Source organism: Anastrepha ludens, chromosome 6, assembly GCF_028408465.1.
Source record: "Anastrepha ludens isolate Willacy chromosome 6, idAnaLude1.1, whole genome shotgun sequence".
NCBI lineage: Eukaryota > Metazoa > Arthropoda > Insecta > Diptera > Tephritidae > Anastrepha > Anastrepha ludens.
In genome coordinates this window covers 11,482,454-11,499,406 of record NC_071502.1, presented here as the reverse complement: position 1 = coordinate 11,499,406, position 16,953 = coordinate 11,482,454, and the positions used below count along the sequence as shown (strand labels likewise).

At 32.9% G+C, this 16,953-nt stretch overlaps 3 protein-coding genes across 4 annotated transcripts in view; 1 reads left to right on the top strand and 2 right to left on the bottom strand.

Moving 5' to 3' along the window:
- Positions 1-340: 340 nt before the first annotated feature.
- Positions 341-3,387, bottom strand: LOC128865917 (protein Vhl). Its single transcript, XM_054106326.1, has 2 exons — positions 2,619-3,387; positions 341-2,523 (listed from the first exon to the last, which is right to left on the bottom strand). The coding sequence occupies exons 1-2, from the start codon at positions 2,841-2,843 to the stop codon at positions 2,188-2,190; spliced, it is 561 nt and encodes a 186-aa protein (XP_053962301.1). The 5' UTR covers positions 2,844-3,387; the 3' UTR covers positions 341-2,187.
- Positions 3,289-6,146, top strand: LOC128865918 (trafficking protein particle complex subunit 2-like protein). The gene is made up of 5 exons (XM_054106328.1): positions 3,289-3,382; positions 5,388-5,560; positions 5,619-5,706; positions 5,838-5,917; positions 6,008-6,146. The coding sequence occupies exons 1-5, from the start codon at positions 3,350-3,352 to the stop codon at positions 6,051-6,053; spliced, it is 420 nt and encodes a 139-aa protein (XP_053962303.1). The 5' UTR covers positions 3,289-3,349; the 3' UTR covers positions 6,054-6,146.
- Positions 6,147-9,378: 3,232 nt separating this feature from the next.
- The window catches only part of LOC128867821 (endoplasmic reticulum metallopeptidase 1-like), a 33,049-nt gene continuing 25,474 nt past the window's right edge, over positions 9,379-16,953 (bottom strand). For both annotated transcript variants that reach the window (XM_054109356.1, XM_054109358.1), the window contains exons 7-13: positions 13,488-13,871; positions 13,215-13,395; positions 12,907-13,091; positions 12,703-12,846; positions 11,843-11,945; positions 9,722-10,116; positions 9,379-9,649 (exon numbers count right to left, since the gene is read on the bottom strand). In XM_054109356.1, the coding sequence (XP_053965331.1) occupies positions 9,482-9,649; positions 9,722-10,116; positions 11,843-11,945; positions 12,703-12,846; positions 12,907-13,091; positions 13,215-13,395; positions 13,488-13,871 (1,560 nt within the window). In that variant the 3' untranslated portion in view covers positions 9,379-9,481. The remainder of the gene's footprint in view (positions 9,650-9,721; positions 10,117-11,842; positions 11,946-12,702; positions 12,847-12,906; positions 13,092-13,214; positions 13,396-13,487; positions 13,872-16,953) is intronic.

Here is a 16,953-nt window from a genome sequence, read left to right as displayed (position 1 = left end):
CTTGATTTTGAAATATTTTAAATGCATTTAATCCGTATAATCAACGGTCACAAGAACACAAATTTGCATATGCTTTCATGAATTGTAATAATTTGTATGCGTTCACTTTGTAAATAACTTTCAAGCGATTTCATATATTTTTAATGAATGTCGTTTATATAAAAATCAACTTTATTTTATTTATTCATTTACAGGCAATCCTTAAAAATAAGCAAAAAAACAAAAAAAAAAAAAAAAAAAAACAATATTTCGTTTTGTTTCTATGATTTAAATTATTCCCACCCAACTTATATTCTATTTAAGGGGTTACATGGGTTTCGTCGGGTAAAAAACGGCTTATTTTCAATATTTTTTTTTTCTATGTAAAAAATTATTTATTTAATTCAAACTTTTTTCTTTCTTATAGATAAATATATTTAAAGAATAATTTCTGAAATTTTCAAAAAAAAATTAAAACTCCTCCATTGTGACGTCATTTTCGGTGACCCCTCGAAAAAAAGGTGCGTCCGCGTTGTCAGCATAACTCCAGGCTCATCAAAAATGAAAAAGCAAAAATAAGTGCTTTAGTTAAGACTATAAACTCGTGCTTGAACGAAGGAAAGAAAAAAAAGTAAAAATTGGAATTCTGGCAGACATTTTTCCAAAAAAAATGAAAATTTCGGTAAAATTTGCTTGACATTTTGTTTTTTTTTAAATAGTTGTAATTGAAAAAAAAAAAATCCTTCGTTCAAGCACGAGTAAATTGTATGGGGTTTTTCAATAGGTGCGCTTCAACTTTTTTCGGATAATCGTTCTGTTCTGCTACTTTAAGGGCTTATACGCAGTTATGAAGCAAATAAAAGACGGGTTGTCAAGGATTTATCCTGAAGAAACTTCAGAATATTTTAATTTGAAAATTTTTGGCGGTTATAAAAGCATCCTTCAAGAACGTAACAAAATTTTTTATTTATGAAAATGTTGATTATAGAGCGCGCTGCAGGCGATTTCTGGAACCTCCTTTAAAAAAAGACGATTTACGGTGTACATTGTAACTCAGGATTGGATTATCTGAAATCAAAAAACCAAACAAATTTTATTAATATATTAGATTATCTAGTAATTAATCGTTCGGCTAATCAAAATAGTGAATTTTCACAAAATGGCAGCTTTTAAAAGAAATGATTTCGATTTTTACGTTAAAATTTGGCCGTAAATTGATTATAAAATGGAAAATAAGTATCAGATTTACAAAAGGAACGATTAATTACTAGAAAATATATCTTTAAAGATTGAGTTAAAACGGTTGACCGATCAAACAAGCCGTTTTCGAGATATCGTGTACACCGACTTGAAAAATGCCGTTTTGAAAAAAACACGTTTAAAGTTTCAATACCTACCTTAAAACGTGCCGAGGCATCTCTACATATTTAGGTATAACTCCGAAAGTATTGCTTAGATCTACTTCAAATTTCGTGCGTATACTTTTGAATATATGTACATTACAAAAATGCAATAAAAAAATCGATTTTTTTGAAAGTCATAACTGCGTATAACCCCTTAATAGCATTACGGCCATTTTACGGTCCATTTAACAAGCCGTCCCGTTTTGGGGTTATGTGAAGTCATTGATTTGTGAGCTCAGAGCCAATATTGAACGCGAAATTGCTGGAATTTCGGCCGATTTATGCAAAAGAGTGGTCGAAAATTGGGTACAACGATTGGACTTCGTAAAACGTGCACGCGGTGGTCATGCAAAAGAAATCGAATTTCATACTTAAATGTATATGTTCAAACTCGATAATAAAAAAAAATTAGTTAAAAAAGTCAAACCGTTTGTGTTTTATTCAAAAAAGTTCAAAAGTTGAAGCGCTCTTACTGAAAAACCCTATATTTCAAACACTTGTGTAAAATTTCATCAAGATCGCTTGAGTAGTTTTCGAGAACATTTGACAACCGACTTTGAAAACACAGTTCCGAGAAAAACGCGTTCAAAGTTTTGAGTAACGATAAAAATGGCTTGGAGCGCACACCTCCCAAAGGCTGTATCTCCGAATTTATTATTCGGATCAACTTGAAAATTTAGGATAATATTCCTGAGATGATGTAGAAATTAATAAGCAAAAAAAAAAAAAAAAATAGATTTTTTCAACCAACGAAACCCATGTGACCCCTTAATTGCAACAACCATTCCTGTTCGCCCCTCCCCCCCTAGTCTTTACTATTAATTTTTCTTAGTTTTTCTCGTTCTAGTATACTGTTGAACATTTTCATTGTGACAATGGTGGGATACTCCTTGCGTAGGAAATGCATTCTCAATTCGTTTTTCAAAACTTTGGGTAGTAGCAAAACATCGTCAATGGTACTCATCGCTACTTGGTGCGGTATGGCATGCAGTTTTGTTACAAGCTGCCAGATGCAATTTTCTCGTAACGTACGCAATGTGAAATGTATATTAATCTCTTTCCGACATGGTATAATACGTGAAGGATTTCTTGGGTCACGCATTCGATAAGTTTGTGGCCAAAATATTTTACGTTGTTCCACCTACATATGTACATATTTAGTAGTAAATGAATATTACTGTAGTTTTTTACCAAACATCATTTTCCCAAAAATTCATTCAACAGCTGTTTACTTACACACATCATTTCATCGGTGTCCTTATCACAAAATATCCAAGCATGGTTTGTGAATGTGTTAGTTTTACTACTGTCGCCTGGGCCCAATGTTACATGATAATTTCTGTTACCCCTAAGACTCCAGTATAGATTTATAGTGCGTTTCGTTCTGTTGCGAAAGAGTACGAAAGACTCTTGTCCTGGATTCCAAAGTTCTCGTTGAGCACCAAGCGGCTCCAATGCCATTATTGTGAATTTACTTGATGTGGAAACTTGCGCGAATGGTCAAGTATTGGGGAACTTTGTGCATATCCTATATTGCCAGTTTATTCGTTTGTAATTTGTTTATAATTAATTTGCTTCTTTGTTGAATTGTATACCCGAAATAAATCACGATCGACAAGTGCACAATAAACATCTGATTATGGTTGTTGTTTTCGCATACAGTGATGCTTCTTTTTAGACTTGCGTATGCAATATGGGAAAAACCATTTACATAAATAGGAAATTTTTTATAGACAAATAATCTGCGGTATTTCGATTTAATATAAAAAAATTATTATCCGATTTACAAATGATTATTGATTCTTAGAAATCATCATACGAGTATATGTTACTGATTCATATAATGATGGCCTCCCTGCGTTTAGATTATTCTTTGCAAGTGCAATGCCTTAGGGAAGGTCTGGCAATATGGTTATAGTATCATTAATTTTCTCGCCGAGTCGTGGATAGTTGAGTTGGTGTTGACTATGGCAGTGTGTATTTCAATAATTGGGAAAGATGTAAGTGTTTTTTAATATAAAATGAGGTATGAGGCTTTCGAAGCAAGCGTTGAAAATATTTTATTATTCGTAAGTTTACCAAGAGTTGAGGAGGGTGATTGCTTTTCAATTGTCCATAATAGTAAACAAAAGTACGGCACTTACGAGACTCGAAATACTGCCAGACGTGATAATTTTGTTAGAAGCAATGAGAAATAACTATGAAAGGCGCGATACGAATTAGAAGAAACATTAGGGTCGTAATATTTCAGATAATCTTCGGCTTATATTGATAATAATATAAATTAATATTTTAATAATAAATTAAATTGATAATTGTCTAGTTTACGGCCGTGGCGCTAAAATTCGTCAAAAATAGGGTAATTACACAGTTCATGAAGTACATGAAAAATTGATCGGAATTGTATAGGGTTTTCCAATAAGAGGTGTTATTTTGATATTCAAAGAAAAATGATATTTTTTAATATAAATGATCGGATGTTTATTACAATATAAAGTGGAGGGAGATATGCCGTTAATAGGCAAATGACCACCACGACCACGCTTACAGGACAATATCCTTTTCATGAAATTTGGCTGGTGGGCAATTTTTTGCAATTTATGTCTTTATTAATGAAACTTGGTGGAGATGTTAGTGAGGTGTTAAGGAACACTCTTTATAACTCCAAATTATTCGGGAAATAATAATTTCATAATTATTTGCCTTCAAAATGCCCTCGGGAACTTCACTATAATTTGCCACATTACACTATATATTTTTTAACACTTCACTAAAATTCAGCAAATATACACTCACACGCGTGTTTTTACATATTTTTTATCCTTATATTCGAATTATTTTTATTAAAATTAAATGCAAATGCATTTGTAAGAAGAATATTGGTATGATGCCTGCAAATGAAACAAAAATATGAACAAAAATTAAGTATTTAAGTTTAGTGTTAATGATGGGGATGGGTGTTATTGTGCCTCTTTATTACATACACGCATATGACGTTTTAATTTTGGGTTCAATGGTTTTAACAGGGAAAGAAGTTCTACGCAAAAATACTGTGGATTGCGTAGCCGGAGTTGGATTGACGAGGGTTATTTTTTTTGAAAGAAAACGAGTTTTTTAGTAAAGACAACTACGACCACCCTATTTAGTTTGCAGACATGATAATCGAATTTTTGTGGAGAAAATCTGTTTATAAAAGGCATGAGGGCCCGTTTGTAAAACTAGTCGAAGCAATACAATACACTTATAAACCGTAATTTTTGGCTTTTAATTACTTCCACTTCCTTCCACTGAACATCCCTGCATACGAACTTCGTTTTTATTTCAGCTGTATAGCAACACCAACTTTTCGCTAAATTACAGAACTTTAACATTAAATTATTTAAAAACTATACGCCTCCGGCAGGTGCGGTTTTCAGTTTTAAGATGAGGATACACCCCTCTATCCTCCCCTTTTAACCTTTTTTTCAAAGCCATAGACATACTAAATATTTCCCTGAAATTTTCCATAACCGAATTGCAAAGTGGCTGCTCTATGTCCTCGATAGCCTCACGAATTCCATCTTTGAGGTCTTGAATCGACCCTGGGCTGTTGGCGTAGACCTTCTCTTTCACGTGGCCCCAAAAAAAAAAAGTCACATGATCTCGGTGGCCAATTGTGATCACCTCTTCGAGAAATAACATGAACCGGAAACTTTTCCCGTAAAAGATCAATGGTTTCGTTGCTTGTGTGGCACGTAAGGTCGTCTTGTTGAAAATAAACGTTGACGTTGTCCAGATCAATACCGTCCAATTCCGGCCAAAAAAAATCGTTAATCATCTCTAATCTAATCTAAATAACACCTGTTATTGGAAAACCCTATACCATATATGTATAAATAATAGGTTTTTCACACAACTAGTCAGAGGTTTAAGATTTAGTCCGGTTCTAAAAACATTCCAGAACATCAATGGAGAAGAAGACCTGCGCTTTCCAAATGATTTAATTTGAATCCTTAATATTTTTAGAATGCCCCTTTATACTTAACTACAGCTGATTTGGATAAAGAATTGGAACTGCAGTATCGTGTACATGCAGCACTCGATGTCGTTGAGGAAAAATGCCTACCCATGGCTAAGGGTACACCAGAATCGAAGGAACTTTATTTGGGCATGCTATACTCGACAGAGACCCATAAAATGTAATATTGCCCGTTAGAGTAATATAAGTATAGTGATTTAATATTTCTTTATAAACAGTTATGGATTCGTGACTAACACAAAAATTAAGTTCATCATTGTCGTGGATTCGGGAAATATAGCATTGCGCGAAAATGAAGTGCGGGCGGTGAGTATTACCAAAAACGAAATCGATGTCATGATAGACGGGTTGATGCTACCGAAAGGATGCATATTTACATGCAGGCAGGCTCTTCAGGAACACTCAAAAAATTAATTACTTTCTTGTTTTATTCGCAGATGTTTCGAAATTTGCATATGCTTTATACGGATGCAGTTTGTAATCCTTTTTATGCGCCCGGTGAGCCTCTTACTTCCAAGTAAGTACAACTACAAAGACATCTTTTATGTGGAATATTATATGCCACGTATTTGGTTATATCCATTTTTTCTATTTTTTTTCCTTTCAGAAAATTCGATCGAGCAGTGCAAAAAATTATGGGTGGAAATGCCTAAACTTAATTACTTTTTCAATTCGTAATTTGTTAGAGTGGTATTATATTAATGTGTATATTGAGTTAACTAAATAAATCTGTCTATGTAATGTTATTGGTGTTTTTTTTTCAGACGTGTAGATTTTTTTCTTGTAGGAATATGTGCCAAATTAACTGTCAATGTAAACACATCCTAAGTCCATTCGAATAGGTTTTCACGACAATCAGTTTTATATTGTGTCTAATCAAGAACTACCGCTTCCTTGAAAATATGTGGTGAATATTTTATGCTATTACAACAACAATAATGCCATTAGTTTTTCAGATCTATCGAGCAACTGCTGGGGAATAATAAAACTAATCTCGCCTGAAGAGGTAGATGTGTAGTGTTTTTCTGGCATATTATTAAAGAAATTTGACAAACGGACAGGACATACACTCAGGGCGAAAATTCGCACGGCGCAATCGTGTATTTTATTATTCCTGAGTGGTAACAGTACATAAGCTGATTGTTTTTTTTTTCTTTCGCCGTGCCCATGTGGCTACTAGCCCCAGAATGAAAAAAGCGAATAGAGTAGTGAAGGTGGCGCCATTAAAAACAGTTACTTTACTCTGGTGTCAGCTCCCCTCTTACGACAGGGCGAATTCAGAAGACGCAATCTCTTTCTTTATCATTCTTGGGGCAATAGTTGCGTACGAGTATATTATAATAAAAAAAAAAAGTGCGTGTAGCGTAGTAGGAGTGAAACTTTCAAGGCAGACAAAGAAAGAGGGAAAGACCCGAGAGAGCATGAGAGAAAGAGAGAGAGAGAGAAAGAATATATATCTAAATAAATTCACAACATTTGCAGAGAATACAAATAGAGAAAATTTACAAAAAACGGGGAAGGGTCGACCGGTGTAGGTAAACGCCGTACACAAACCGTGACAACAACGCGCTCTACTCCCTGCGTTTTTCACCCGCACAAATGCAGCGATTCCAGGACCGCAGCAACGGCACAAATTACCGCAAGGCAATACCAATAAACCCGACGCCGGAATGGATAGCACTCTATAGCACTAGCCAAGAAACGGAAATAAGCGCCAAAAAGGATGCACCAAAAAACACGCCAAAAAAATTGGGACCAAAAACGTCCCAAACAGTAGGCACCAAGGAAATATAACGGCCGAAAGTAGGCACCAAAAATATATTTCCTACAAGCTTGCACCAATAAGCAAGCGCCAAAAAGTAGGCAGTGTTATTTCTCACTAGAAATTAGCAACCACAAGGAAAAACTCAGGAAAAATAGCCTAAAGTGTATCTAAGATACTATATATACTATATATCATATAATAAGTTAAAGCTCTCTCTCTCTCCTTTTTCTCTACGTTAAATCTTTTTTCTCTCTTGCGGAACGAAAATGCCCAAAACGTTGCATGGCCTTGACATTTTACTCTCCATTCTCGCTCGCCCATCGACGCCTAAGAAATTTCACTTCAAAAATTCCTTCAAATTAGTTTACCATATATCCATTTCGGGCTTGTTGCCTTTGGTCATTAGCAATCTCAACGCTTTTGGAGCGACAATAATGACTCCAACAATGGTCCAAATTTATTCAAAACTTTTAATGGTGAACGTACAAACAAATGATTCCCGACTCCTTCATCCTCGACGAATATGCCAGTTGTCGTTATATAATCCTAGCAAAGGCGGTGCAACATGGCATACAGTACGTGAAATCATTACCTTAACGAATGCTTTCTTATTTGGCCGAATCTGGCCAAGCGTCAGCACAGGGCGAATAGATGAAGCAACTGGTATAAATGAACATATGTTGGCAACGTGGGAATAGAGCTGCCTTAAATTACATGTGTTTTACGACAGTGAGTCCTACCAGTTTTATGAGGTATAACAGTATTTGCTCCCGGTGGATCTTGCTCGATAACTTTGTTGTGGCTTTCGCATGCAAATTTTCGTTAAGTTAATCGAGCATAGAGATAGCGAGCGGGGAAATGGCGAATCAAAGAGGCTTGTAGCCATGCTCGCCCTAACCAAGTTGTCGTGAAAAAAGAATATGCTTCCCGATCTCGAAGTTATGATCGCACCCACCGCCTACAACTACCATAAATTCTATTAAAATACTCTTTCAACAAACATTGGATTTATAATATATTTCACAACCAGCTGAAACCTGTTTATATACCACGAAATATGGACGTTTTATACGTCACGTCAGTCAAATGCGTTGCCACAACGGGCGGAACGGCCCCATTGTGATAGCTCTATAACGAATTCGCATTGGTTTTCGGCATATTTCCTAAAGTAAGCAACACTGTTTGAAATGTCAAAACCGCTGTTTGAAAATTCAATGCATCCAAAAATTATTTATATAATTATAATTTTATAATTTCATGAAGGAAAATGGATTCGATAACGAAGACACTAACGAAAGAATACAGCATCGATTAAGAGCAGACCAAAGCAATATACTTCGTATATTTAGGAACCATTCAATCCAACGTAGAATCTCACTTGCCAACAAGTGCTACTTTGAACTAAGTATGCAATTCAGTAGTAAACGACAAACGTAAATAACAATCTACGGCTCTCATCATGCCCGTCCTAACGTATGACGCTGAAGCGTGGACGATGACAACATCCGATGAAGCGACGCTTGGAGTGTTTGAGAGAAAGATTCTGCCTAAGATTTTTTGACCTTTGCACGTAGGCAACGGCGAATATTGCAGGCGATGGAACGATGAGCTGTATGAGCTTTACAACGACATAGACATAGCGCAGCGAATAAAGATCCAACGGATACGTTGGCTGGGTCATGTCGTCCGAATGGATACAAACGATACGGCTCTGAAAGTATTTGATGCGGTACCAGCTGGTGGTAGCAGAGGAGGAGGAAGACCTCCTTTGCGTTGGAAAAATCAGGTGGAGAAGGACTAGGCCTCGTTTGGTGTGTCCAACTAGCGCCGGTTAGCACGAGAAAGAAACGACTGGCGCGCTTTGTTAAACTCGGCCAAAATCGCGTAAGCGGTTATCGCGTCAATTAAGAAGAAGAAAGTAATATACTAAGTCTTAGCGAAAAAGGGGAGTTAAGTGTTTGATATGGTTGTGAAATGACTCACTGACTTATTAAATTATAGTTTTAGAAGAAAAAGTATGCGAAAAGTAATTTCTTTCGAAAATTTAGCATGCCTGACATAATTCGAGGACTATTGGAGCACTAGACGCGCACATGTGCAAATTGTGAGACCAGCGGCCAACGAACATTCGTACTTCAATAGAAAACTGAAGCATAGTATCCTGCGCTTGCTCTTTGCTCCATGGATTCCACTGCTATTTCAAATAAAACCAATTTCGTGTGCATTGTCGTATTTTTAGCTTATCTTCAGCTTAAACATTTATTTTAAAAATATGTACTTCCACTACTCCTCAATTACCACATCATACCACAATACTTAAAATATATAACGTTCATAAGAACCGGGCCACTCGTTAACAAAAGTGAAATTTGGGAATGTGGCAAGGAATTCCTTAGTCTCAGCATCTCGTTCATAATCCAAGTCAATAAAATGCGCTCCAATACCCAGCTGCATGAGCGGTACGTCAAAGTCGGTGCCATTCTTCTGCAATTTAAAAAAAAAAATAAACATTTCACGATTCATAAATAATTTTTAATTGTCATATTTCTTGTTTACCTGCAAATCAATGTAAAACTGCAGTGGTGTGCTGAGTTTGCCATATGAGAAGTAGATGTGGTATGGTGGCGGATACGTTGCCGGTTCCTCCAGCATTTCAGGCAAGAAAGACCAACCGCTCACCGTTACATTTTTTACTGGTTGTATGAAAATACTCATATGCGATGGGCCTTGTAGTTCGAATTCGAAACGCACACTTTCTGTGCTGGCATTCACCGTTTTGTTGGTGAGTGTAAGGATTGCCTTGCCTGGCAATTTAATGGGCTCTTCACGTGGCAGCCACGCGGCGTATTTACGAGATTTCATCCAGCGGTGATTGTATATGGGTAGGCCGCAGACCATGTATTTTTCACAGTCCTCAGCGACGTAATATAAACCCGCTAGATCGACGTAAGCTGAAATTTAAAGAACAAAATGTACAAATAAATTGAACATCGAATTAATTTTTTTATAAGCACAGGATCTTTCCAGTTTAAGTTTATTTTTTAGCATTTTTTACGATTTGGACTACCGACGGCATAGCCGAATGGTTTTGTTCGTCGATGGATGTTAGCATCGGCCGAATGGGTTGGTGCGTGACTACTACACCCGGACAGATTACAGTAGAAAGAAGAGAGATATAATACATGATATAGGGTGGGCTATATAGCGTTTGCTTTTTGAGAATTGAATATAGAATATTTTTTTGAGAATGCTAACACAAATGACATGTCAAATGTGTTCATAATTTACTTAAAGGTTTGACATTTACGAAATGGGACGCTATACGCTTGAACAAAATTGCGAAATATTGAAAACCTATTTTCAAAGTGGTGAGTCTTTTTCTTCTTCCGCGGTTACAGTAAATGGCGAGCGTTACCGTGACATGCTCAACGAGTTTTTGTTTAAAAAAATTGAAGAGGATGACATGGACGACATTTGGTTTCAACAGGACGGTGCAACTTGTCACACTGCCAAAGTTACACTCGACCTTTTTTCTACCGCTTTTGAAAACCGAATAATCAGCCGAAATTCCGATATCAATTGGCCGCCTCGGAGCTGTGATTTAAGCCCGTTGGACTATTTTTTGTGAGGACAAATGCTATACAGAGACGATTGATGCTTTAAAACTCGAAATCGAAGTTGCCATTTATGAAATTGGAGCCCAAACAATCGAAAATGTGCTTAAAAATTGGGTTGATCGAATGGCCTACTGTAAAGCCAATCGTGGCAGTCATTTGAACGATATTATTTTTCATTCATAAATGACAATGTTCATTCTTCAAAATAAAAAAAAAAGTTTGAAAAAATATTGATTAGTTTTCTTTTATAGCCGATTCAAAAAGCAAATTATACATGGCCCACCCTATAGATACTTTATCGATAGTAAGACGGGAAAGAGGCCACTTTTCCGAGAATTTTTTTATTTATTGATGAATCTTGAGAAATCCGGAAGAGAAACAGTATGAGCCCTTATCCATACTAAGTACATCGCAACGCAACATCCTAAGTCTGATTCTAGAAAACACTGGACAGCTACAGAGAAAATACTCTGCAGTCGGCTTTTGGATATTTTAAATAAATGGGATTTCTAAAGGGCAGTGCGGCATACCAAAGAACAAACCAGTTATTGCAAACGAAATTCTCGCGCAGAATAATTTCACTATGTTGGTGCCGAAAGCCACTTTGCCAGCAGGATCGCTTGATTTATGGATGTTGAATCTATGCCGCAATTATGCGTAACTGTTATCGAAATTTTCACTAAAAGAATCGACATCTACAAACGTGTACGCGGGGACATTTGGAAAATATCATTGATTAGCGGCTGTCGTAACCGAATGGGTTGGTGCATGAGCACTATTCGGATGTGTGCGGGCTCATCAAATGATAGAAAAAGCCTTTTCGAATAGCAGTCGCGTTTTGGCAGGCAATACCAATGGCAATGGCAGTGGTAATGGCATGTATTTCAGTCGTGAAAATCGCTAATCATAAAAAACCATCTGCCACTCGGAGTCGACTTAAACTTGTAGGTCCCTCCGTTAGTGTTCGAAAAGGAAAGTCGTACTTTAAAGACCCTTTAAATTTGCATGTAAATATAAATAAAAAAATATTTATTTATGATAATTCAATACTTTTACTTACATACAAGCGGTAGATGTTTACGTCTGTCTTGGAAATCGAAGTAATAACCAGACTCATTAAGGCTAACGGAGCCGTCGTACTCATAGAAGACTCGATGCACTTCCTGAATTGCAGAAGAAATGGAAAATTGTATTAGCGAATTAAATAGCGAATTAAAGATGTCGGCACAATCTATTTTTAGCAGCTATTTTTGACAAATTCTAGGTAAGCAGTTTTGTAGCACATTGAAGAGCCATTTTAAAGTTGTGCAAAATTTTGATAATTTGTTCTGTTGACGAATGCTCGAATTTGTTTATGGTTCGAAAATTTTCGAAAGGTTCGACAATTTTTTTATATGAAAGAAAATGTCTAGCACAAAGGCACATTCATTAAAAGTGGTGGCACTAGACCCACAACAGTGTTCTGTACGTTTGATTGTTAAAGCAAAGTATTGAGAAACTAGAAAACAAATAATGAATTCGCCTTGTTTCATTCTGAGCTGACAGCCACATGGAAAGAAAAAAAAAAAACAACTCAGCCGATTTACCAACACCGCCTTTAATAGATTCGCCTTGGCTAGCACCGTCAACAAATTAAAAATTTTCAAAAATTAAAGGTAACTTACACTTTAGTATACAAAATTGAATGCGCTATAAAACTGCATACATGAAATTTTTGTAAAAACTCTGATTATAATTTTGTTACTGTGTTGAAAATTTGTTAAATTTTTTAAAGCTTTTTTCAAAATTTGAAGCTTTCAGTTGTATGGTTGTAGCATAAACTTTGTTTTCATACAAAATGAAATAACAAATAAATCAAAACTTTGCAATATATCGCGCTGCTATTATTGTGAGCGCAGCTGTACATGTGTATGAACTTACCAGCATATCGACTCGCTGCGCATTGGTGCTGGGTCGGTAGGGAAAACCGTAGCTTGTTAGTGTGAGCAAAGCAAAAATTACTGTTGCAGTTGGCAGAAGAAGAAGAACCGTTTTGGGATGATTGAAAATATTTAGCAATGGTATCTGTGAAAGAGCAGAGAGTTCAATATTAAACAGCGAATGTCAATAAACTTCAGTACCTACCAAATAACCCATCGCCAGAATAATCGCCAAAATAGTTAGCAATCCTATAACCAAATCTGGATTGGTTGCTGTACCAAAGCGACCCATCATCGGTATTAAAGCTACCAACAACGCATTGAAGAGGTAGGCAAAGTAGAGGAAGGGCAAAATTTGACTGAGGATTACGAAGATGGACCAGTAATAGGCTGTGTGTGTGTTAAATATTTAAAAATAATGGCAATTATTTATTTATTTAATTTAATTTATTTATTCATTTAATTTAATTTATTTATTTTTTCTTTATACGCTTAAAGCGATCACCAACTCACCTTGCCGATTGAGCGTTGTAAGTAAATTTATTAGCAAAGAGCTGGCATAGAAGAGTACTGAAATCATTAGGAAATAGGAGCTGCGTATGCCAAGGAATGTGAGCGCGAGACACAATATGGACAGAATTAATGTGTGCGCATGATTGACCATCTGAAGGCGAAACGGATGTGCTACTTTGTCCTTTTGGCGGATGAAAGACGAAAAGGAATATTTAATTAATATAAATAATCGGATTGTTTCAGGAATTTTTTTTCGTTTTGTTAGGTACTCACATTCCGACTTAAGCTCAAGTAGAGTAGTGTGGGTGTGCACAATCCAAAAAGTGTTGGGCAGGCGTATAAACCCAAAATTAGCCATTTACTTGTAAACCAAGTCATGGAATAGTTGAATTTATCGAAGATAACGGCTATAAGTAGAGGCAAAACGATAGCCAATATCCAACCCAGCAAATGTAGGACAAATATCAGTGCGAAGAGACGCAATATGTGACCGATGGACATAAAGGAATTCGCTCCAATATGACACATGGAAATGACCACAAGTACCAAGGCAACCACTGATACGCTGGTGTTAATAATTTTGCCAGCAGCTTCGGTGTAGTAGATGGCGAAAAATCCAAGGAAATCATAGAAGACCGCATTACCCTCGGCATAAAGCTGTGGAGTTTAATTTTTGTTATAAAATTAAAATTATGAGAAAATTGTGAAATAATAAGTGATTGATTAATACAATAGGAATTAAAAGTGTTTGGGATAAACAAAAATTATAACAAAAAATTAATAAAGAAAAAAATAATAATACAAATAATAATAGAAAGTAACAACAAAAAATAATAAATATACAGATGTAAAATAAAAAAAAAAGGTATATTATTAAAAACATATCAGAAAAAAATAATATAGAAAATAATAAAAATAGAAAAGTATGATAAAAAAAAAGAAAAAAATAAAAAGGATAATAAAATATAAAACTAAATAAAAAAACATAAAATATTGGAATAGGAATAGGAAAAAGAAATGTTTTGCTTAAAAAAAATTAATAAAAACATAATAGAAAAAAGAACAGAAAGAAATTAAATAAATATAAAAGGAATACAAGTAACAATGAAAAGTAACAAAAAAGAAATAATATAATAAAAATAGGAATAGTAGTAAAAAAACTTAAAAAAGAAAAAAAAAACACAAAATAATAAAAATAGAAAAAAAATAATAAAAAATTATAAAATATTGTTTAGAGAAAATAGTACTTTGGTTAAAAAAAAATACTAAAAAATTATTAGAAAAAATAGTAAAAAATTAAAAAATAATACAAATAACCTTAAAAAGTGACAAAAAAGAAATAAACAGATATAAAAACTAAAATAGTAATAAAAAATATCAGAAAAAAATATATGAAAATGGTAATAAAAAATAAATCTAAATAAAAAATATCAGAAAAAAATAATATAGAAAATAATAAAAATATAAAAAGATGAAAATAAGAACTAGAAAGCTTAATAAAAAATAAAACTAAATAAAAAAACATAAAATATTGTTTAGAGAAAAATAAATGTTTTGGTTAAAAAAAATAATAATAAATTATTAGAAAAAAATAGAAAACTAAAAAATAATACAAATAACAATAAAAAGTAATAAATAAGAAACAAACATATATACAAATTAAAATAGTATTAAAAAATATCAGTCAAAAAAATAAAAAGGGTAATAAAAAATAGAACTATAGGAATAGGAAAAAGAAATATTTTGATTTAAAAAACTAATAAAAAATTAATAGGAAGAAAAGAATAAAAAAATTAAAAACTAATACAAGTTACAATAAAAAGTACCAAAAAGAAATAAAGAAACATAAAAAATTAATATAAATAGTAATAGTAATAAAAAAACTTAAAAAAAGACAAAAAATAATAAAAATAGAAAAAACAGAAAAAAATAAAAAGGATAATAAAATATAAAACTAAATAAAAAACATAAAATATTGGAATAGGAACAAAAATTATTAGAAAAAAGAATAAAAAGTTAAAAAATAATACAAATAACAATGAAAAGTAGCAAAAAATAAATAAACAGATACAAAAATAAATTAGTAACCAAAAATATCAGACAAAAAATAAAACTAAATAAAAAACACAAAATATTGTGTGGGGAAAAAGAAATGTTTAATAAAAACTGAATAGAAAAAAAGAACAAAAAAATTAAAAAATAATGCAATAAATAAATAAAATATAAAGAAGTTAAAAAAAAGAAAAAAATGGGTAATAAAAAATAAAACTAAATAAAATAACATAAAATATTGTCTGGGGAAAAAGAAATGTTTTCATTAAAAAAAAAACTAAAAAAAATTAATAGAATAAAAAAATTAAAAAACAATACAAGTAACAATAAAAAGCAACAAAGAAGAATTAAATATAAAAATAAAAAAAATAGAAACAGTAAAACAAATCAGAGAAAAATAATATAAATAGAAATAAAAATAAAAAGGGTAATAAAACCTATAACTAAATAAAAAACATAAAATATTAGTTGGGGGAAAAGAAAGGTTTTGTTTTAAACAACTAATAAAAAATGAATAGAAAAAAGGATAAAAAATAAAAAAAATAATACAAATGACAATAAAACGTATCCAAAAGAAATAAATAAATATAAAAATAAAAAATAGTAGTAAAAAAATATCAGAAAAAAATAATACAAAAAATAATGAAAATAGAAAAAATGAAGAATAAAGGGCTATAAAAAGTAAACCTTAATTAAAAAAACATAAAAATGAAAAAATATATTAGAAAAAATTGAAAAAAAATAAAATGGATAATAAAAAATAAAACTAAATAAAAAAACATAAAATATTATTTAGAGAAAAATAAAAAATAATACAAATAACAATAAAAAGTAGCAAAAACATAAACAAATATAAAAATAGTAGTAAAAAAATATCAAAAAAAAAAAAGTAATAATAATACAAAACATAATGAAAATTCAAAAAAATGAAGAAAAAACATAAAAAGTGTAATAAAAAATAAAACTATATAAAAGAACATAAAATATTGCTTAGAGAAAAATAAAAGTTTTAGTTAAAAAAAAATAATAATAGTAATAAAATATTAATAGAAAAAAAGAATACCAATAACAAGAAAAAGCAACAAAAAAGAAATAAACAAACATAGATATAAAAAAAATGAAATAAACAAAGAGGGTAATAAAAAACAAAACTAAATAAAAAAATAAAAAATATTGTTTGATGAAAAAGAAATCCACTATTTTCTCAGTAGATGGCTGCAGTGATCGATAACTCGTAAAGAAATTGGTTGATCAGAATTTAAAGTTTATGCTTGTTGTCATTTATGACATTTCGCCATTCAGTTGCGAGTTACAGGGTGTTAACAATGGAAGTCAACAAAGAGAATATTCGGTACATTTCACAGGTTTCCTTTGATAAAGGCGAAAATGTAAGTCAGGCGCTGAAATGTGAATGGTGTTTATGGGAACGACACTGTAACAGATACTACTTTACGTGGTAACTGATACGATTTACGTGGTTTCTTCGTTTCGGTTCAGGCATTTTTGATGTTAAAGCTGTACGTCGCACAGGCAGGCCCGTCATCAAAAATGTCGATAAAATCACGAGAAATAATCGAAGTTAACCGGCATGTTAGTAGTCGTAGCATCGCTTAGGAGCTAAAGATCGACCATAAAAAAAAAGTTAGCTCATTTGCGCAAGAGTTTTACCCAAAAATAAAGGATTTCT